Genomic DNA, 21,923 nt, shown 5'->3' with positions numbered 1-21,923 from the left:
CCTCCTGCTGTTCTCTTTGTTTCTACGGCTTTCTGTCTCACTCTGTATCTTTAAGATCCAACTCAAATGCCACTTCCTCCAGAACGCTACCCAGATAACCTGAACGAGAATTGATCTTTGGCACCTTAAACTTTGGTTCGTATCACATTTCTTATCATGAATTGCCTTAAATTATAGTTATCTGTGCACTTATCTTCCCTGGTAGACTAGAGGATCCTCAAATGAAAATAATTTGGGCAACACTTCTGCAGCTCCCCGCCTCCCCATACTCTTGCACGTGTGTGGATGTCAGAATGAATGAATGAATGAACGGAGACTAAATGAACATTAAACAAAACATGAGGCTTCAAGTTTGATTATATTTTAAACAAGATGCCAACCGAACCTCACCAAGAGTCCTGAATGGCTAGTAAAAAAAAAAAAGTAAATTGCTTCCTTGCAAGTCATTAGTTGACCTTTGCCTCCTGAGGACTGTGTTTCTGTAAGCAAAGGCAGACTGTGATTCCCGGAATCCCTGTGTTGTGTACGGGAAGCTATGAAGTTCACAGCAGGTGAACTGGAGAGCTTGAGGCATCTCAGAATGCTATAGTGACAAGAAGCAGACTGGAAGGTGGGTAGGGGATGTCCCTGCTGTGGATGATGTGAAAACATGAGCAAAAAACTTCATGAGAGGAGCTTTATAAGTCTCTTCCATGTCTAGTTATAAAAGGAGAAAGGAAGGTCTCTTGTGGAAATAAAGGAGGTCGTATATTTTTCCTGGCCATCGCAGCCCTCCGGGGCTGGACCGTGTGTCTCATTAGCAACCCCATTCCTTTTGTAAGACTAGCCCTGCTGCTCGAGCCGCCGTGGTCAGGGAGGCCCCTTTGCCAGGTTGCCGGAAGGGAACCTGCTCCTGCAGGGAAGGCCCATCTGCTCCTGGCATAGCGCAAGCGCCTGGCCAAGCATAGACTGTGTCAGGCAAGAGACCTGGAGTAACTGAGGCAGCGAGTGGCCAAATCAGCGAGGACCCCTCACCAAACCTCTTTCTGTAGCACACCATTATCGCAGTACACTTCTTGCAGGTGTGCTCACGGCCACCTTAAGCCCTAGGCGTTATACGAGTGCATAGAAGAAAGTACCACTGCCGTCGATAAACTTAAAACTACAGGGGGCACTTTTTGTGTTTTCTTTCGAATAAACTCTTAAATACACTGGTGGGAGACAAGGAACATGTGAAGAAACAGAGAACCTCTATAGCTGAATATAAAGATTTCTACCGAAAGGATTCAGGCTCAGAGAAGAGTGTGGTGAGGTGGAGATGGGGATGGGGTCTTGGAAGAAAAGAGTAACGGGGATTTACAGCTCTATTTCCATCTTGGCGAAAATTAGGGAGAAAGGTGAGAAGCAGCAAAAGAAGGGGCAGTAGAATGAAGAAGGTCTGTGGGTGACGTGCCTGGATAGGCTGGGTGGGGACCGTTGGTAGGAATTGGCTTGTGACAACTCGGGCTTGTTCCCATAGACTGTGTACTAGTAAGTACTTTGGTCCTTCAGGGTAAAGTGGCTTTAAGAACTTTCCCCCAGCCTTGGTAACCAATAGATTCTAGAGTGGAAAATATGTAGAGAGGAAGATAACTCAGAGCTTGTTGCTGCGGGGATCCGGATGTGAAAGGGGAATGGTGGTGAACCAGGGAGTGGAAAAGGCGGGTTGAATCTAAAAGACGTCCAGGAGGGAGGACCAATAGGCCTTGCCAACTGAGAAGATGCTTGCGAAGCACTGAGTGTTTCACAGACAGCACACATGGGCCATGTCAAATCAGTGACCCTGGAATGTAGGGGAAGCAGCTTCCCCAGGGTAAAACATGCCTCCAGAAACCCAATGACGAGTGTACCTCGTCCTCATACTCTCCCCTGACGTTCTCTTTGGTTCAAGGTTTTTTGTCATCTAACTCCTGACCTCTGTGATGCTATTTCCCCCTAAACTGGCACACGCCCCTCTTGCTGGGTCGAGCAATGATGTGATGGGCCCTTTGCAGGCATCTTCCTTCTGAACAAACAGCAGAGCCCCACGAGGGAGCAGCAGGATGCTCCTTTCTCTTCAGCCGCTCTTTCACAATTTCACTTCCCACTAGAACTCACCCCTGACGGTTCCGATGGAGAGTTCATGAGGCTTTTACTGCGTGGAATTGGAGAGTTCGCTCAGGGCCTGGGCCAGACGCGTTTAAATGTTTCATTGTAAATTCTTAAACATTTTTTAGGTTCCTGATAATCTTTGCTGCAGGACTCATTTCCTCTCCCCTGTTCTTGATCTCCCCACGAGATGCGAGCGAGTCAACAGAATCTCCACCAAAAGGCATCATGTACCTGCAGAAGGAAGTGTGAAAAATTAAGAACTAGCTTAGATTGCTTAAAACAAAACACATTCTTTGTTTTCTCCTTCTGGTTTTTTTTTTTTTCCTTGCTTGAGTGGTCTGCTCAGGAAATGGCCTTTTTGCTAAGTGGGTTTTTGAGGTTTGTTAATTTCATGATGTTTCTATAGAGCCAATGAGACACTTAAGATTCAGTATTTGCTTCGGAAACGAACTGTAGTTCCGCTAAGACATTATTTTCAGATCCTTATATTTTCAGTAAAAGTCTAAGCAAGTTTTTCTTTCATATACCTGTCTCCATTTTCTCCCTCCCCAAGAAAATAAGAAAGAGATTGTTCTGAAATATGGGCCTGAGGAAAATAGATTTAAATTTCATTTTGTTAGGTATCTTCTTGTTTATTCATTAGTCAAGTTCTGTTTTTTGACGGAAGTGAAGGCATTCTTAGATTATAAAACTGTATACACCTCTTTTTTGTCCAAATACAGAAAACCATTTTTCTTTTCAGATTAAGCCTTGCTACTCTGAAAATAAGCAAGTTAGTTTGGAATATTTTAATCAGTAATTAAGTCCATTTCTTTAGTTTCTGAGATGCTTTATTAACTGGTTAATCATGTTTTTCATCATATTCTGTCTTGTTTACTGTTCTATACCCAGCCCCTTACATAGTGCTCAGCATTTAGTGGATACTGAGTAAATTTTTTGAACAAATTAATGGATTTTTGTCTTTCTTTTCTAATTTAAAAAAGATACAGTAATTTTTTAAAAGAAGAAATTTTTAAAGCATTCTTAATCCCAATAGTTACACAACTGATTCTTTTTTATATTTTTTAGTCTTCATTTAAACATGTACATGGTTTGCCCTCGCTGGTGTGGCTCAGTGGATTGAGTGCTGGCCTGCAAACTTAAGTGTTGCTGGTTCTATTCCCAGCCAGGGCACATACCTGGGTTGCAAGCCAGGCCCCCAGTAGAGGGTGTGCAAGAGGCAACCAATCTATGTTTCTCTCGCACATTGATGTCTCTCTCCCTCTTTTTCTCCCTTCCTTCCCTTGTCTCTCTGCCTTCCTTTCCCTGTAACTAAAATAAATAAAATCTTTAAGAAAAAACCAGACTGGTACAACCACTATGGAAAGCAGTATGGAACTTCCTCAGAAAACTAAAAATGGATCTGCCCTTTGACCCAGCAATTCCATTGCTGGGACTATATCCTAAGAACACTAAAATACCAATACAAAAGAACCTTTGCACCCTGATGTTCATAGCAGCACAATTTACAATAGCTAGGTGCTGGAAGCAACCTAGATGCCCATCAGTAAATGAATGGATCAAAAAACTACGGTACGTTTACACAATGGAATTCTACCCAGCAGAAAGAAAGAAGAAGCTCCTACCCTTTGCAATAGCATGGATGGAGCTGGAAAGCATTATGCTAAGTGAAACAAGCCAGGCAGTGAAAGACAAATACCATATGATCTCACCTTTAACAGGAACCTAAACAACAAAACAAAGAAACAAGCAAAATATAACCAAAGACACTGGAATAGAGGACAGGCTGACAGTGACCAGAGGGGAGAGAAGAGGGAATTTCAGGGGAGAATGGGAAGGGTTTACAGGAACAAATTTAAAGGACACATGGACAAAAACTAGAGGGGGAGGGTGGTAATGGGAGGGAAGTGGGGAGGGTTGGGTGGGTGGGCTGGAGTGGGAGTAAAAGGGAGAAAACTGTACTTGAACAATGATTAAAATAAAAAATTTAAAAAAAAAGAAAAAAAAGAAAAGCCCATGTACATAGTTTTACATGGTTTTAGCTATTGTGAACTTGAAATTTTGGTCTTTAAAAAATTGCCCCATATTTTACGTGTTAAAAGCCAAATTAAACATTGCATTAGTTAGAGCAGCAAGAAACTCTCTTTTAATGCTAAAGGGGGTAATTTGAGGAATACTATCCTATTCACAACAAATACTGTTGAAGAATTATAGTTCATTTTAATTTATTATGTGGATCGGGATCGAAATTCTTTATTGGCTTCACATTGCCACTAAGCAGCATACCTCAGCGACCTTTCCTTTCGTGTCGTGGGGCTCAGCAACGTGGATGAAGCCTGGAGTGTTCAGAACCACGACTTCCTAAAGGGAGTTAATGTTGCAAAACAGGGAGGACTGCCAATAACTAGAGGAAGTTCTCATAGCACATTTAAACATTTTCTTCAGGACCATTTCAGACTAATTTTGTGAATACAACCATTGAAATCTGCCCTCAAAGAGGCAACAGGCTGATTTTTGGTTGTCCTCACGCTGAATGAGACACTCTTAGGTAGGTTTGTGCGCACTGAGGAGACAATTTATGCAAGTTGAGATGTGGAAGCTTTTTCTAGAACAGCGTGCCTGTCAGATGGGGTCAAAATGCCACAAGCAGTGTGGCTTCCTGAAACAATGGCCTTTTTTCTAAGGCCTAAGTTAAGCTACAGAGCAGAAATAGCTTCTCTAGAAATGGTTCTTCAGGCTTTCTGCCCTGAAAGTTAAGCTGTTGCCAGCAAGGTGGTTGAGTTGCCCTTTTTCTGTTCCTTCATAGTTTCCTTCATCGCAGGCAGGGGATGGTATGCCAACTTCCTGACTGGGTTCCCCCCTGGTGGGGGGAGGGAGGGGGTAGCAAGAACCTCTGTGTTCCTGCATCCTCAGTGGACCGATGCTCTGAGTCTTCGTATCCAGAACCCAAGTGAAGCTCAGAAAGTACTGGGGGGTCGTGGGGGTCCCGAAATCCACCACACTTCCCTGAATGAGGCCAGGACTTCCCCAGCCCAGGGTCAGGCACCGGCTTTGTCAGGAGCAGCTGACTCTGCTTCATCTGAAAGAGAGTTTGAGGTCTACGCGGCAGTCTTCAAAGTTCTCAGTAAAAATGCCTTCTCTTGATGAACAGGAGTTTGCCATTGATCACAGTGACAAACCCCCCTAAAAAAAGCTTAACTCCAAATAGTGTCTGTCTCCCTTCCTGGGCCTAACAGACCTTGGCAGGGTTCATTTGGGACGTGAGGAGACAGGTGTTAACAGGGCCTCTGTGCTCACGGGGGAAACGGGCAGAGGCAGAATCCCTGCAGGAGACCTGTCATTCTACATTTTCTCTAGAAAGAAAAAAAAAGATAGAGATGTTGGAGTGGAACAGCCTCGGAGCGAGCTGACCACACTTCATGTTCTGGTTAGTGTCTTGTTTGTTAAAAACTTGAGTTGTAACCAGACTCTTTCCTTGAGGAGGAAGGCGCTAGGGCCCGGGAGGGAGACGATGGCTTTGTTGTGTGACCACAGAGGCTGGTTACATACTAATTTCCTCTCAGGCTTGTGATGAAGTCAGTAAACCACAGCCTCCAGCATGCTCGGCTCGGGCTGCAGCAGTGGCTGCTCGCCAGTGTCTCAGCCATGACACACACGGGACATGCCCTCCCGTAACCCGCTCACAGATGATCTCCGTCGCCCCGCAGCATGGACCAGAGGCAGATCCTGCAGAAGTTCCTGGATGGGGCCCAAAACAAGAAAACGAGCAGAGAGGAGTTCGCGAGTGAATTTCTGGTGAGTCCGCCGCCGTGTGACAGACGCCCTCGGGGTCGCTGCAGGGACTGTTTCGCTGACTTGGGTGGTCCAACTCTCCGAGACCAAATTGCTCTTGAGATAAAGCGAGTATCAGACTGCTCAGGGGTGGAGCGGAAGAAGGCAACCTACGAGTTTGACTTCTCTGAGCTTTGTGTGTGTTTTAGATATTCTCTGCAAAGGGCTGGTTTTTAATATTTTCTCTGCTAGCTGTTGGAGTTTGACTAGAAATCTACAGCAGACATACGTAACTCCAGGTGTGTCAGTACTAATATTAATTGAACATCTGGCATTTCCTGGTGCCTGAGGTATAACTTATGCTCCAAATGACTAATTTGAATTCCTATGAAGAGGAGAGAGACCGAGGGTAACTCTTCACGGAGCCTTATTGGTAGCCTCCCCACGGATTTCCCGTGGATGCCAAGACTCTTAGAGTGCACTGAAACCACCTGCTGCCGCCGGTCTTGATTTTTTCTAAGACGAAAAGAAGATTGAAACATGTGTTTTTACAATAACAGTGTTTCCTTGGCCTTTTCTTGGAGGGGTGGAGGGGCTAGGATGGGGAGTAGAGAAAAGCAAGGGATGTGGCGAGGACCCCCAAACCACTAGGATTCGGTGATGGAGAGGAACCCCACGTCTTCACGGCGGGGGGCTGTGATTACAGACGCAGGGAGCCAGGGGAGGCCTCGCGCACCCTACGGCCCAGCCTACCTGGCGACAGAGGGTGCCTGACAGTATCCCCGATGTATTTTGGAGTACCCCCAGCTGGCGTGTCAGCGCTATGAGAACTCCAAACCTCAGCTCTTCAGCTGTGAAAAAACAGGGAAAATGAGGGAACGGAACTACAAACCTGAAATGAAATTATTATGATTCTGTCACCAACCAAATGATCAGCTACTTGACATGTTTCCTCCTCTCTCTTTTCTAACTTCTAAAATCGGGAGAATAATTCATGTCCTGCCCATCTTCACAGGATTGCTGTGATGATTAAGTACCCAGAATAATTAAATGTGGTCATTCGCTCACTAACATTCATTGGACACCTAGTCTGTTCCAAGTTCAGTTCGAAGCACTGAAGATACAGTGGTGAGCAAAGTCCAAACCTTTGCCCTCGTGGAGTTAATACTCTGTGAGGTCTCTAGTGATCAGATATTTTGGTTGAATTATTACCTATTATAATAGAAACCCCTGTGTCAGCTCTGCTTGGATAATATTGCGGGGCATGAAAAATGTGCTCTAAGTGCCGGGCAGCCTGAGTCCCTCTGGGTAGAGTCAGCGGGGAGGGTGGCGGGAGCGTCCTGGCCTGGGTGTCTGCTTAGACAGTTGCCTGCCCCTGGAATGTGGTTCCTGAGCAAATGCCTCCAACGCAGAGAGGTAAGATGTGAGCCGAGGGGGCAGAGCCAGCCTCTGTTTTATTTTGGTTGTGTTTTTAAAAAATAGTGTAGATGACCTCTGGCCAAGAGGCTCAGTCGGTTGGTTGTGGGTTCATTTGACCCCTTGTCAGGGCAGAAAACTAGGTTGTGGGCTCCATCCCGGGTCAGTACGGGAGGCAACCAATCGGCATTCCTCACATCTCTCTCTCGAATCAATAAACATATTCTCAGATGAGGATGAAAGTAATAATAATAATAATTAATGATGATGATGATGATAATAATAATAATATAGACTATATCCCTAGTATTTCACCGTTTCTTTGCTCAGTCATCATAACCTCTCATCACATTGTATAGTCACTTCCCCTCCAGTTTTCTCTGTCTGTGGCCTTGCTCCACCTTCAATTAATTTTCCACTCAACACCCAAGTGATCTCTTAATATTAAAATCTGGTCATGTTTTCCCTGCTTACAAACCTTTTATAGTTTTTTTTTTCCCTCAAGCTGTTTAAAATTGTGAACTGCAATACACTTTAGAGAAGTACGTGAAATGTGTGAAGGTGTGAACATACAGCCACCGCCCCCCCCCCCCCCCCCCATAGAGGGACAGAACGTGGCCTTACCTCAGGGGACTCTATCTACTCCTTCCCCGGTGGGTCCTCGCCCCCACCCCCACCCTGTTCTGCCCTAAGAATAATCACTGCCCTGACTTTTATATTAATCACTTCCTTGCTTTTTTAGCTCCTGGTTCAGGACCTTATTTTTGGGTGATTAAGTGGAACCTCACTGTTCACTGACTCATGTCCTCCAGTGGAAAAACAAAGTCTTGCTCTCAGCCCCACCTAAAGGTTCAGCTGAGATAGAAGAGAGACTAGCTTTGGGGGGGTGGGGGTGAAGGGTGGTGAGGAGGCCAGTTTGCTTGCTTGGGCAAGGTAGACACTGCCATTAAATTGGGGGAGGGGGAAGGGGTGTCCCACCTGGTCGTGTCCCACATCCCACCTGAAACCCTTAGTGTGTTCCCCCAGGACTTGATGTTGCTGAGATTTGAAGACTGATTCAGGGACACAGGCCACTGTTGGCACTACTCGGTCCACAGCTGAGCCTTCAGTCCCCACGTCCCCCCAGCCGGCTGTCTCTGTGCGGAGCGCGTAGCCATGCTGTGACAGCTAATGCCACACTGTGCCATTTAGGTCCGCTTCTCTGGGCCAAGACTGAAGTCAGTAACCTTTCTGTGGTCGAAACTGCCATTAACTGCTCCTACAAGGTTTGCATGCATTCATTCAAGTATTTTATTGAGTGCTTACTGTGTGCAGAGCCTCGTGCTGGGGCCTGGCACTGCAGTGCTGTGCTCCGTGCTGTGGCGGAGCCTCTCCCCCCAGGCGCTGGAGGATGTCTTAGAGAGGCAGACATTAAACAACTGGTTACGCTATTAACTATTTAATTATAACTGTGATAGTCTTGGTGGGGTGTCAAGGAAACATCACATTCATTATCTTGTTTACTATACACTTAAAAAAATCCTATGAGGTAGTTAAGTCTCTGACTTACAGACAAGGAAACTGAGGCTCGGAGAGTTTAACTAACTGGTCTAAGCTCATTTAGCCATTCAGCAATATACGTGAAATTTAACCTGGACCTGTTATTTCAGAGCCTGTGAAATTGGTTTCTTGCTTCAGCCAGTAACACTGAGTCCCTCAAAGGGCCTAGCCTGCGGGTAAGGCCCTAGTTAGTATAGTTTCTAATAGCAGAAATGCAGTGTGCAACCACACTATGGAAAGTCTCTTCTTCTTCTTCTTTCAAAAAAATTATTGATTTTTAAAGAGAGAGAGAGAGATCAGTCTGTTGTTCCACTTATTGATACATTCATTGTTTGAATCTTGTATGTGCCCTGACCATGGGTCAAACCCGCAACCTTGGTGTATCGGAGCGATGCTCTAACAAACTGAATTTTTCTCTTTTAAAAAAATCCTATTGTTGCTATTCTTTTTAAAAAACTTCTCATCCGAGGATATGTTTATTGATTTTAGAGAGAGAGGAAGGAAGAAGAGAGAGAAAAACATCGATGTGAGAGAGAAATGTTCATTGGTTGCCCCTCTTCTACACTCTGCTGGAAGGTTGAATCTGCAGACCTTCGGTGCACGGGGCAGTGCTCCGACCAACTGAGCCGCCTGGCCAGGGCACAGCCTTATCGTTGCTGTTCTTATAACATAATATTACTGCAAGTGAAAAGAAAGCAAATTCGACATAGTACCAAAGATCCCAGCAAATACAATGTTTTTTTGGTGTAGAAACATTCTAGTTCTTGTCCATTTATATAATGACTTTTATACTATTGTAATTATAAGCACAGATGCAATTTTTATTCTTATGTTCACTTAACATCACACCAAAATTATCAGGGTGATTAAAATCTATTAACGACTTCTGATGCAGTTTGGTATGATGAGAAAATAATAATCATAATAATAGTTAATACTTCTATGCCTATTATAGAAACCATTCTAAATACTTATATAGTGACTTATTTAATCCATTGAAAAAGGCACTGTTATTATTTCCACTTTATAGAAGAAGAAGTAGAGACACAGAGGGGTTAATGACTCACTTGGGGTCACGTGGCTAGTACACGGAGGTGCAACTGAGTTTTGAGTTCAAGTCATCTTGCTTCACCGTCCGTACTTATAATAACTTTGGAGCCAAATAAATCTGGGCTTGAATCTAGGTCCTGCCTATCACCAGCTGTGTGGCCTTAGGAAAAGCAGGACACAGTGGGAACCAGTAGCCTTCACTTTGCAGAGCTGCGTTGAAGGTAATAGAATAGCTACACAAAACGCCCAACATGGAACAGGCACCCAGATAACCAAATTATATCTCTGTCGTTGGACATTTAGGTTATTTCTAATTTCCCATGATTATTGATAACCCTGCAACAAATGTGTTTGTCCATGTGGTTTTTGGATTATATCCTAAGGCAAGAGCCTCCAAAGTGGTATTGCAGAAGGTCACAGAATATTAGCATCGAATTGGTTAAGTAGTGCCAAATACTTCCAAAAGAGTTTTTTTTTTAAATTTACGATATCGTATCATCTTCTCTACCACCTTGCTAATCTTAAATTAATCACTATAAAATATAATATAGACACCTGTTTTTTGACTGCTTGCCATCTAGGAGGCAATCAAGGAGGCTGCCATACATGACCTTAACCACTACAACTCCAAGGGGAAGTGTTATCTCCCTTTCACCCAGAAAATGGCAAAGCCAGGATTTGAAAACTCTGGTTTGAGGCTCTAAAGCTTTCTAACCCTTGAGCCCATGCTCTTAGTTCCCTCCCCCCCTCCACACCCGGCTGCTTCCAGTTTCTTCATTGGTCTTAACGTTTTAAACTTTCGAAGAATGCAGAATCTAACACAGACACAGAAATGTGCTTTCCACACATGTATACAATTTAACAACTCGTAATAAAGGAGGTACCCGTGTAAGCACTGCACAGGTGCTTGAGGACAAGAAAAAGCACATTGCCCTCACCCCAGAAATCTGGGTGTCTTTCCAGATCTTAAATCCCCAAACTCCCGCCAAACTCAAGGTGAACACCACCCCGAGGTCCTTTTTGTTCTTTGTTGTCACATGGCTTGAAGACCTGGATATGTCGCTGAACAATAGACATTCGCCTTCCTGGTTTTTGAGCTTCATGCAAATGTCTTCCTTCTTTCACTCCACATTACATTACAGAATCCATCCTAGCACACAGCTGGGCCACTCAGGGCCAATTGAGTCTTGTCCCCCATTCCCGCCAGCAGTCCCCTTGTTCCCTGGATTCAGAGGCCCAAGCTCCTAATTCCATGGATTAGCATTCATGCTTTCTCAGCCCCGTGGGAGCTGTGGGAGAGGCAATAACACTGACCGGCAGTGGTAAGGCATTGAGGAGTGACCTTGAGGAGCTCTGCCGACAGCCGGACCTTGTCTCCCCTGTCCCAGCCAGCGCAGGAGGACCAAGTTTCATTGCCCCGCCTTGGAAATACGACATACACTATGCCTTCATTACAATAATGCGGTCTTCAGAGGCTAACATATTGGGGTCTCGTTCTTTCCTTTTTCTTTCTTATTCTCTTCTGGGAGTGAACTTAACTCGTTTATCAGTAATGAGTTTACTAGGCAATGAGAAGACCGTGCAAAGCACTCAGTCCTGTTTTCCAGCATGTGATGGCCAGGCCCTCACCTCTGCTTTCCTGTCTTGAAAGGAAAGGGGTAGCATAGTCCACAGATCAAATGAGCTTACTCTCGGCTCCTCCAGCACCCCCAGAATGTGGTCTCTCTCTCATCAGGCCCAGGAGGGAGGCTGGCCTCTTTTATTTTTTCCTTTACTTTTTATTTATTTTTATTTTATTTTTATGTATGTTTTTCAATTACAGTAAACATTCAGTATTTTATTAATTTCAGGTGGATAGCCCAGTGGTTGGACATTTATATACCTTATGAAGTGATCACCCCAGTGAGTCTCTCTGGTACCTGCCTGGCACCTCAGACAGTTACTACAATACTACTGACCGTATCCTCTGGACTCTTTATTGTCTCAGCAGCTCTTCCCCTGGGGTCTCTCGTTGGTGCCGCTGGCAGGGAACGCACACCCCTACTCTGAGATTTGCAGAGAAATATTCCCCGCTTTGACCTATCTTTTATCCCCAGCCCCAACTTCCCTCCTCTGCGGCCCGCTTTCTATTTTCTGCCCTTTTGCTTCCTACTCTCAGAGTTTCTCCTTTTCTGGTGTGGTTCATCACTTCTTCTGTTCTAATTCTGCTCTGTTGGGTTCTCGGTTGGGGTGCTGGAGTTTGGGGGTCGGCGGGGAGAAAAAGGGAACAACAGAAAAGGAGGCCTTCACAGTGGTCTGACCTCAAAGCAAGCTATGGGGGGGGGACGGAGGGTGGAAAGAATCTTTCCCGCTTTCCAAATGAACAGTCCTGTAGGAATTTCCTACGTGATGTTTTCGGTGAGTGTCTCACTTTGTCATCCAGCCGGATGGCTCTAGGAGGATGAGTGCAGTAGGGAAGCAAAAGACACCCTGTCCTGTTGTTGAAGGTGGTGTACAAGGCAGGTAAACGAGCACAGGCCACACACACACGTATGCACACAGGCTTTATCTGTGTCACTCAGAGACGACGGGGCACGCGGTATCTAGCTAACAGTCTGAAGCCCTCTATTTACCATACCTAATTCAAATTAGGCTAAGGGGAACACATTAAGTTCTCCTTTCTGCAGCAGGTTTCTCTGTCTGAATCTCATGGGCAAGAGAGGAGAGCAGGTCAAAGATTCTTTCTGAATCTTGTTTCTTAAGAAACACCTTAAAATTAATATCCCAAAAAAGCAGCTTCAGGGTGGTGAAACTTTGGTCCACGTGGGGAGAATCTTAAGCACTTGGCCAAGGAGTGTAGACTTTTTCCTGGTAGCAAGGGGCCTTCCCTGAAGTTGTTTGGAGCATGAGCAAGATAAAAGGCAATATTTTAGTAAGATTATTTTGGTACAATCATGCCTAGCAGATTTCAATGGGAAAAGACAGAAAAGGAGTTAAGAAATGACTGTTAACAGGCCAACTGTGAGGGGAAAGGGCCTGAATTACGGTGTGTGCAGTGGGCATAGGAAGGAAGGCTGATGCAAGACACCGCGTGGAAAGAATCAGTTGAACTTGCTGACTGAACCGGACATAGGAATTGTGGGAAGAGGGGACCCAGAAGCGACTCCGGGTTTCTGGAGTGTGGCTACCTGGGGTAAAGACAGTGCCATTGGCATTAGCAGTGGGAACAATGATGATAAGATACGCAAGTAGGACTGTCTAGGACACGAGCAGAAATTCAGGATTGAAATTTAGTGATCTGATCTCAATGTAGAAATTTGAGACACCCAGTAGGGGTTGGGAGTATAATTCAATTTTAATCAGTTAAGTACAAAATTTAAAACCATCGGTATGCCTGCTGTGCGAGTATGCAGTATTTCTACATAAATGTGTATAGTGAGAGCAGAGCGGAGAGTCGAGGACTTAACTTGGGAACTTTGGATAATTCACAGTTACAAGATGGAAATGGACAGCCAGTAAGACTGAGAAACAGGAAAGGGAAGTCAGGGAAGAAAGAGGAGAAGCAAGATAGTGTAGACTAATAAGGGCCACAGGAAGAGGAAATTTCAAGAGGGAAGTTAAGAGAATGAAAACTGAATGGACGCTGAGGGATCTGACCCATAGGAAATAATTTATCATCTTCATTGGACCAATTCCCTATTAAATAGTGGGTAAATAATAGCAATTATTTTCTGTAGTTAAATTTGACAAACATGTATTGGCTATCACAGACGTTTTCCCCTTATCTTTCTCCAGTTGAATAAGGGTTCCCAAAGGTCAGATCTATTAAATGTGCTTGGTGCCGGCCCTGCCCTCCCCTCCCCCACCTTCCTCCCCTCCCCCACCATCCTCCCCTCCCCCACCTTCCTCCCCTCCCCCACCTTCCTCCCCTACACCCTGGCATGGTCCAGGACTTCCAGGCTCTTGACTTGCACGGGAAAGAATTCAAGGACAAGTCCCAGTGAGAGCAAAAACATGGTTTATTCAAATGAAAAAGAAGCTAGGATGCTGGTTCCTGGAGACAAGATCAGGGGTTGGGCCGTCATCCTCTGCCCTCGCTGGCTGCGAGTCTCACGGGGCACTGCGGTGAAAGAAGAAAGTACAGTTCTGAGCGGACACAGGTGAACTCGAGACTCAGTTGCGCTGGTCAGTCGGTGCTTGGGATTTTATGTGTTTCCAAGGGTGGGCTGTTTCTGAACGTTGTGGTGCCAAATTCTGGCTCCACCTTTTGGTGGTGGTTTTCTTCCTAATATGGCCTGTTCTAAAAGTGTCATGGCACTTGTTTCCCTTGCCTCCCCCCTTCTACTCGGGGTGTCAGGTTTCATTATAATGACGGTAAAGCAAGCTTTGGGGTTGTTCTCGGGCCAACTTTTCTTCCATCTTGGCTTGATCTGGTTTTAGCCAGCTCTTGTTGTTGGCTTCTGTGACCATCATAGGAGTTTCCTGCCATAAATTATTGCCCTTTCATCACGCGTGGAGGTGGGTGCGCTGGCAGAGGATTTCTTCATTCCCCTCGTGGGGAACTTTCCCTAACTTCTTCCTATCCCAACTGTTTCTTTGAATGGTAAGGGTGTTCGACAAAATCTGGTACAAGACCGATTTATAAGAAGAGCCAAAGAAGAATCATCATTTCCGCTGACCTGAAATTTTGGTCTGAAGTATAACGTTGGCAAATGGGAATAAATGTAAGGAGTTACTTCACAATCTTAAGGAATCTTCTTCAACCGTATTATGCTAACCCCTGACTGGCCAAGATCTATTCCACCAGCACAGAATGGCACCATTTGAAGATCACTGGTTGTGGGGTGGGCTGGAAGTTTCCGTCACGTGAACAGTGACTGCTTTGGGGACTGAATCTTTGAAATTCTGTTAGATCTAGAGAGATTTAATGCAGCTTAAGCTCCATTTCTACTTAAGATAGCCTGTAGTAGCTGTAAAGAAGTTAAACTTTTAACATCTGATCCATTAGGTGACACTATAGCTTGCTTTCAGAAGATGCCGATTTCTTCAATATCAATTTCAGCTCTAAGTTTTAGCTATTTGTGGCTCAGCTACAGTAAGTGTGATCATTTCACTTTTCCAAATGTTACTGAACTCTCCCTCCTTGTGCTCTGGGGCTCTGTCACAAATGAACCCCACCCTAGAAGATGCTAAACGGGCTGAAATAGAGTGCTCAGGTGGTGGAGAAGGAAAGAGTAGGGGGCTAAAAAGCATTAATACCTCTTCCACCTTTTAAGTTCTTTTAGGCTGGGCTAATAGCCAATTAACAGAGACAGATTAACAGGAAAAAAATCAAAGTTTAATACATGTGCATGAGGACTTCATGTCACATAGACATGATAATTCCATGACAATTTCAACAACAGGGAGGCAGCATTGGGTATAAGATATTTTTGGACAAAAGAGAAGGTGGGGGGACAGGGTATTAGATTTCAGGAGTGAGAATGGGCAATGAACAGGTATTTGAGGAATGGCGGAACACACACACACACACACACACACACACATAGACATACATGCGTGCGTGACAGGAAATCCTTGCTAGGTGACTCAGAAGCAGTGGGACACAGGGGCCAGCCTGAAGCCCTCTTATTTATCATACTTGATTCAAATTAGGCTGAGGGGAGCCTTCTGAGGTCTCTGCTTCATGAAGCAGGTTTCTCTGTCTGAATCTCTTAGTCAGCGAAGGGGGGGGAGGATCAAAATTTCTTTCTGAGTCCTGTTTCCTTAATTAATATCCCTAAAAGGCAGCTTCAGGGTGGTGAAACTTGGGTCTCTTCAAAAGCTCTCTAGAGAGAGCTTTTTGCTTTTTTTTCTCTAGGAAGATTTAAATATTGGCATTTTATTACAGAAGCTGAAAAGACTCTCCACCAAGTACAAGACAGACAGAACCTATCCCACGACTGTGGCGGAGAGGCCCAAGAACATCAAGAAAAACCGATACAAGGATATCTTGCCCTGTAAGGTCCATTTCTCCCCATAAACTTGTACCTCCTCCCAAGCTCAGTTATCCCTGTCTCCTTTCACCCACTGCTTGCTGTTCTTAGTCCTGGAACACGGCCTTGACAAGTTAGTTTGTACTAGTTATGACTACAAAAGAACATTCCTTCCTTCATTCACTCATTCATTCGTTCACTCACTCTTCAAACCCCTATTCACAGTGGTAGTCCCTGACTCACAGCAAGCCCTCGGACTAAGCCCCCGTAATTATCCTATGTCTTTCTTTTGTGTTCTAGATGATCATAGCCGAGTAGAGCTGTCCTTACTAACCTCTGATGAGGATTCCAGTTACATCAATGCCAACTTTGTTAAGGTATAGTCCACATTCCATATTCTCTAGGTACCTGAAACATGGGAGAGGATAGTAGACTATATTTCTCCAGGCACCTAAAAAAAAAGGGAGGGAAATATATTGGACAAGAACAAAAGGGTATTGTTTGTGGTCACCCCATGTAATTTCTGTTCCCCACTAGGGAGTTTACGGACCCCGGGCTTACATTGCCACCCAGGGGCCCTTGCCTACAACGGTCCTGGACTTCTGGAGGATGATTTGGGAATACAGTGTCCTGGTAAGAGCAGCATTACTTTCGTTACTGTTCTCTCGTTTTTAGGGATAGAGGGGCCAAGGGCATCAGGACACGTGACTGAGGTTTCCTATGTATTAAATTAGTGTTTCTTTTCATTAGTCACCAGAATTTCGGTGTTCTGGTACATCTTAGTCAAAATCATGATGTCATTCTTCAAGGAAATGAAAGTTCTCATCTTGACGGGCTCATTTGTTAATAAGAATTTACCTATTTGAATAGAGAAAAAGAGAAGTGGGGAGAGAAAGAAGGAAGGGTAGGAGCAAGAGTTTGTAATTTATCAAGATTTCTTTTTTGGTTCAAAAAAGAAACCCAGAAAAGAATAATTAACACGTTCTGACCCTGGGACCCATGGACAGTATTAGCTGCTCTTTCTGACTGGAGCAATGGTTACGTCTCTGTCCCTCTCCTCCCCCAGATCATTGTCATGGCATGCATGGAGTTCGAGATGGGGAAGGTGAGTGCCTCCTAGCCTGAGTAAAGGTAAAGGAAAGAAGGAAAACAAGGGGGAAATTGGTAGCAAAACTTTTCTTAAGTGCAACTAGGTGAAATTTATGCTCATCTTGCCAGTTTTCAATTAGGGAATGCCAAATGACTCTCAAGACTTTTGTTCTGTTTTTTTTTTTTTTTTACTTCGAAGGACCCCTTTTATTTTGTCCATTTTCCCAGTAGACTCAGTGTTTTAAGAGAAAAATAAGGTATGCTTTTTACAGTAACCATTCACCTTTCCATGTTGTTGATCGGACACCTTTAACAGCCACGCAGAGCTTCTAAGCTTGTGCTGTCCAGCGTGGCACCCACTAACCACGTGTTGCTGCTGAGCTCTTGGAATATGGCTGGTGTGACTGAGGAACTCAATTATTTTATTTTAACAAATTTAATTTCAAAAACCGATATTCAGTTATTAGAAAGCTTTAAGTATGTTTGGAACAACTCAGGTATCTGAATCTTTTTCAACTATAAATTTTATGGAATCTAAATGGAAATAAAGTATTTCCAATAAAAATTTAGCATATTAGTAGAGATGTACTATGAATATTAAAAACATACTGTATTTTGGAGACAGTTTAAAATGTCATATATCTAATGACTATTTTATATTGATTACATGTTGAAAATTTCTTTGATGTATTGGCCATGTAAATTATATTAAAATTAATTTCTCTTTTTTCATTTTTGTTTAAAAAAATTTTTTTAATTTATTGATTTTAGAGAGAGAGGAGGGGATAATATCCATTTGTTGCTCTACCTACTCATGCACCCATTGGCTGATCTCTGCAAGTGCCCCAACCAGGGGACCGAACCCACAAACCTGGTGTATTGGAATGATGCTCTAACCAACTGGGCTATGTGGCCAGGGTTAAGGTTTTTTTTTTCTTTTAATGTGGCTGTTAGAAAATTTAAAATTACATATGTAGCTCACATTATATTTCTATTGAGCAGCATTCTCCTCGCCTATGGGTGCCATCCTGAATCAGTACAATTCCAGTTACAACCGAGGGGACTCGGTGGTTCAGTCCGCTTGTGCAACTTTTCGTACACGTGACCTCTGTTGATCTGTTTGAAATACTAGAAATGTCAGATCCCTATTTCCACTTTTTCAGACTTCTAGGAAGTCTGTCATTTATATAGTCTTTGTGCCGTTTGTTTGCCCATCCTTGGAGATTCCGGGCCACGCAGCTGGGGTCGAGGGCGGAGGGGGTTAGAAGCTCCTCACCTAAGGTGAAGGACGCGGAGCCGAATTGGCTTCTGAATGAGGGAGGAGGTTTTGAGACTCGGTGGAGCCTGGACTACGCGGAGGGAAATCACTGTCTTCTGCTTTGCGCCACAGAAAAAGTGCGAGCGCTACTGGGCTGAGCCGGGAGAGACGCCGCTGCAGCTCGGTCGGTTCTCCATCTCCTGCGTAAGTGTGACGCCCGTTCCACATGGCGGAGCCAGCACTAGGGGTCTACTCTACAGAGAGTCATGCTTGAATCACTGTCCTTGAAATAACGAATATTTTCATTTACTTCTTAGGAAGCTGAAAATAGAAAATCTCATTACATAATCAGGACTCTAAAAGTCAAGTTCAACAGTGTAAGTACAGAATGGGGTGGTAAATTCAAAAGCCTGCAGAGATCAGGCAGGCTAATATATAGGCACGGGACTTGGGCTGGGCATAAGACAATGGGGAGTGATGGGGGGCCTTTGTTGTTTTGGATAATCCTCATATTCAAAAGAGATCTTCGGTGGCATCTGGGCTCCCCAGTCTATTCCACACCATGACCACTTGTAAAACAGTTTGTGTAGGGTGAAGAGAGGCTGCAAACCAGCCTGAGAGCTCAGGCTGCCCAGTTCGTCTGAGGCAAAGGGACCTAATATATCAGCGTATCCATGGCCCATGTGCAGTTTCTCAGTTGGGAAGCTCCAGGTTGGACTATCTTCGTATCTGCCTCCTCTGTTGAGTGGGGCAGAGAGGGACAGGCCAATAACAAGTGACCTGAGACCACCTAACTGTTCTCTGTAGACGTATGGTCACCAGAGGTCTATACGAAAGAAAGCAGCATAAATCGCAAAAAGGATATAGATGATACTTAGCAAGTCAGAGAATTATTGTGGTAGAACAAGGTGGAGTCCTAACCGTGAACTCTCCTTTTATGCTGGCTACTCTTTTTACAGGAAACTCGAACTATCTACCAGCTCCACTACAGGAACTGGCCGGATCACGATGTGCCTTCATCTATAGATCCCATTCTTGAGCTCATCTGGGATGTGCGTTGCTTCCAGGAGGATGACAGTGCGCCCATATGCATTCACTGCAGGTAGGGCGCTCTCGTGTGAGCCTCCTACCCAGAACAACCCCGGTGTCGCAGCCTGGCCGGGCTCTTGCTTCAACGGAAGGAAGACTGACTTCTGTGGAGGTCAAGGTGGTGTGAGCACATAGGATAAGGGCTCCTAATCCTTGCCTCACTTTCTCCAGTTGATCAGAAAGAAGCTTAGAAATGTGATAGAGAGAGAAAGGTCATGGCAGAAACAAACTATAATAAATCCAAGCCAAGCATTTACGGTATTATTTTTTTTTCTGATAAGTTGCCTGTGAGCAGTGCAGCTCTAGCGACTCTTGCTGGGAGCAGTTGCCAGGACCTGTCCTGACGTTCAGTGTGACACATGGCAACCTGCTAACACGTTTGGGAGATGGTAGTGTTTAGGGAAGTTCATTGTCTTTAGGTTTCTTCTTCCTCAGATCTGCTGGTGAAGTTCTCCAGCGACTGTCAATGACCCACTGTCAGCAGCTGTGAACGCTCTTACTGTGATCTTTTATTTCAGTGCCGGCTGTGGGAGGACCGGGGTCATCTGTGCTATCGATTATACGTGGATGTTGCTAAAAGACGGGGTGAGTTTCCCTCGGCAGGCACTTCCCATTTGTTCACCCTGCTCCCTTCAGGCTTAGGGATTGTCTGGGTCTTCAAAACACCCACCTCCACAATTCACCTTTTCGAGGAGGTTGACTTGTAGACCCGCCTTGTCAGATGGTTCCGTTGGTGGCTCTCAACGTGGGGTCCCCAGACAAGCAGCGTGAGCATCAGCATCACCTGAGAACCTGTGAGAAATGCAAACCTTGGGCCCCACCTGGGATGGATTGAAGCAGAGGCTCTGGAGGTGGGGCCCAGCCAGCTCTGCAGGGGCTCTGACACGTGGTGTAGCTGGAGGGGACCGCTGCACTAAGCAACGGGGTCACCCTTCCTTTATGCAAACCGCTTCAATAGAAGCACTCAATTTTTTAGAAAGATTTTATTTATTTATTTTTAGAGAGGGATGGGAGGGAGCTAGAGAGAGAGAGAGAGAGAAACATCAATGTGCAGTTGCTGGGGGTTATGGCCTGCAACCCAGGCATGTACCCTGGCTGGGAATTGAACCTGCGACACTTTGGTTCCCAGCCCACGCTCAATCCACTGAGCTACGCCAGCCAGGGCAGAAGCACTCAATTTGCCACCATCGAGCTTTGTGTTCCAATCAATATTTGGTTTTCTAAGAGCCCAGTAAGAGAAGGGAAGTTTAGGATACGGGCTTGAGAACTGTCTGCCAACTCCTTTTATTTCCTGAAACGCATACTGGCTCATCTACTCGGCCTTCTTCATTTCACCATTCACGTCAGACGTTTATTAGATTACCCCATGGGAAATCAGTCCGAATGGTCGCTTCAGCCTTTTCTAGGGAAGATACCAGGCTGTCAGTCATGATGCAAGTGATGAGACTCTTCATTCACTTTAAAAATTGGTCTATTTTCTGGTATTATCCCACGTTGGGAGAGCAGATATCATGGCGGCCACAAGACTATGAGAAAGTGGCAATAATTTATTAACGGATATACAAACAAAGGAGTCAGATCTTTTTCCTTTTATTTGATAGATAATTCCCGAGAACTTCAGTATTTTTAATTTGATCCAGGAGATGCGAACACAGAGGCCTTCGTTCGTTCAAACTCAGGTACGGACTGGGGTGGATGGATCGTAACATGCGCCGGAGTCCTGCCCCGCCCCCTCTGTGTAACAGCAGGGCGTCCCAGAGCAGCCCCCGTTTAGCCTTAGCCGCAACACGGGTTTCCTGTTCAGTGCGTGAGTCTGTTCCCATCTCATCCAACTCTGAACACCCCAATGTTTTCCCCAGTATTCCTTGCCCTGGGTCAAATTCCTTTCATCCTTTGTATTTTGCTGTCCAGCGGATATCAAGAAACCAATATAATATTTCTTACAAAGGAGGCTGAAAAAATGCAACAAGTTGTTTGACTTCCTAGAAAGAAATAGTTGGGTCAGGTTAACTTGAAACTTTGTAACACTAATTTGTTTCTGAAACTGTAGAAAATCAAAGATATTTTGTACTTCAGGACGTGGTAACAGAATCCGGAGCATGCAGCCTATGCTCATTTTAGGAAAGAATGAAAAATGAAAGTAAGATCAACCATGATCCTATCACTTAGGTAACCTCTGTGACTATTTTTCTGTAGTCTCTCTTGGTCCTTCATCTACGCATACCTGAAAAATGTAATTACACTCACACTATATATATGATGATATACGTATTACAATATTCTAACCCATCCCGGACTGCTCACACTCATTCACTCCATTAGTAATGCTCTTCCCCTGTTTTCTCCTCCCCTTCTCAAGTTCAAGTTCTCCCTCCTAGGTGAAACAGTCCCAGCCCAAATCTCTCACTTTCACAATACTAATTTCACCCACGTTTCCTCACCAGTTATTTCACCCACATATCTAAATGGTCTCCATCTTTAGGATACAGTTTACCATTCATCCATCCAACATTTGTTGATGTTAGGTATCAGACACCTTGGCATAATTCGTTAGAACTACTTTCTCCTGCTCAAACAGCAAGACCCTCACACGTTTAAGGCAAACAGACTGCCACATAGGTTTGGAGGCAGAGCCATCGACAGTGGCA

General features: G+C 44.7%; 1 protein-coding gene across 1 annotated transcript in view; it reads left to right on the top strand.

Annotated features, from left to right (window-relative positions):
* The first annotated feature begins 5,655 nt into the window (after window positions 1-5,655).
* The window catches only part of PTPN22 (protein tyrosine phosphatase non-receptor type 22), a 49,964-nt gene continuing 33,696 nt past the window's right edge, over window positions 5,656-21,923 (top strand). Inside the window, exons 1-10 of the mRNA XM_036015414.1 lie at window positions 5,656-5,904; window positions 15,755-15,863; window positions 16,140-16,216; window positions 16,377-16,472; window positions 16,906-16,944; window positions 18,319-18,390; window positions 18,504-18,563; window positions 19,146-19,288; window positions 19,794-19,860; window positions 20,877-20,954. Coding sequence (XP_035871307.1) covers window positions 5,818-5,904; window positions 15,755-15,863; window positions 16,140-16,216; window positions 16,377-16,472; window positions 16,906-16,944; window positions 18,319-18,390; window positions 18,504-18,563; window positions 19,146-19,288; window positions 19,794-19,860; window positions 20,877-20,954 — 828 coding nt within the window. The 5' untranslated portion in view covers window positions 5,656-5,817. The remainder of the gene's footprint in view (window positions 5,905-15,754; window positions 15,864-16,139; window positions 16,217-16,376; window positions 16,473-16,905; window positions 16,945-18,318; window positions 18,391-18,503; window positions 18,564-19,145; window positions 19,289-19,793; window positions 19,861-20,876; window positions 20,955-21,923) is intronic.

Source organism: Phyllostomus discolor, chromosome 14 (assembly GCF_004126475.2).
Source record: "Phyllostomus discolor isolate MPI-MPIP mPhyDis1 chromosome 14, mPhyDis1.pri.v3, whole genome shotgun sequence".
In the NCBI taxonomy this organism is placed as follows: domain Eukaryota; kingdom Metazoa; phylum Chordata; class Mammalia; order Chiroptera; family Phyllostomidae; genus Phyllostomus; species Phyllostomus discolor.
Note: the sequence above shows the minus strand (reverse complement) of the source record. Positions and strands in the feature narration are given on the sequence as shown.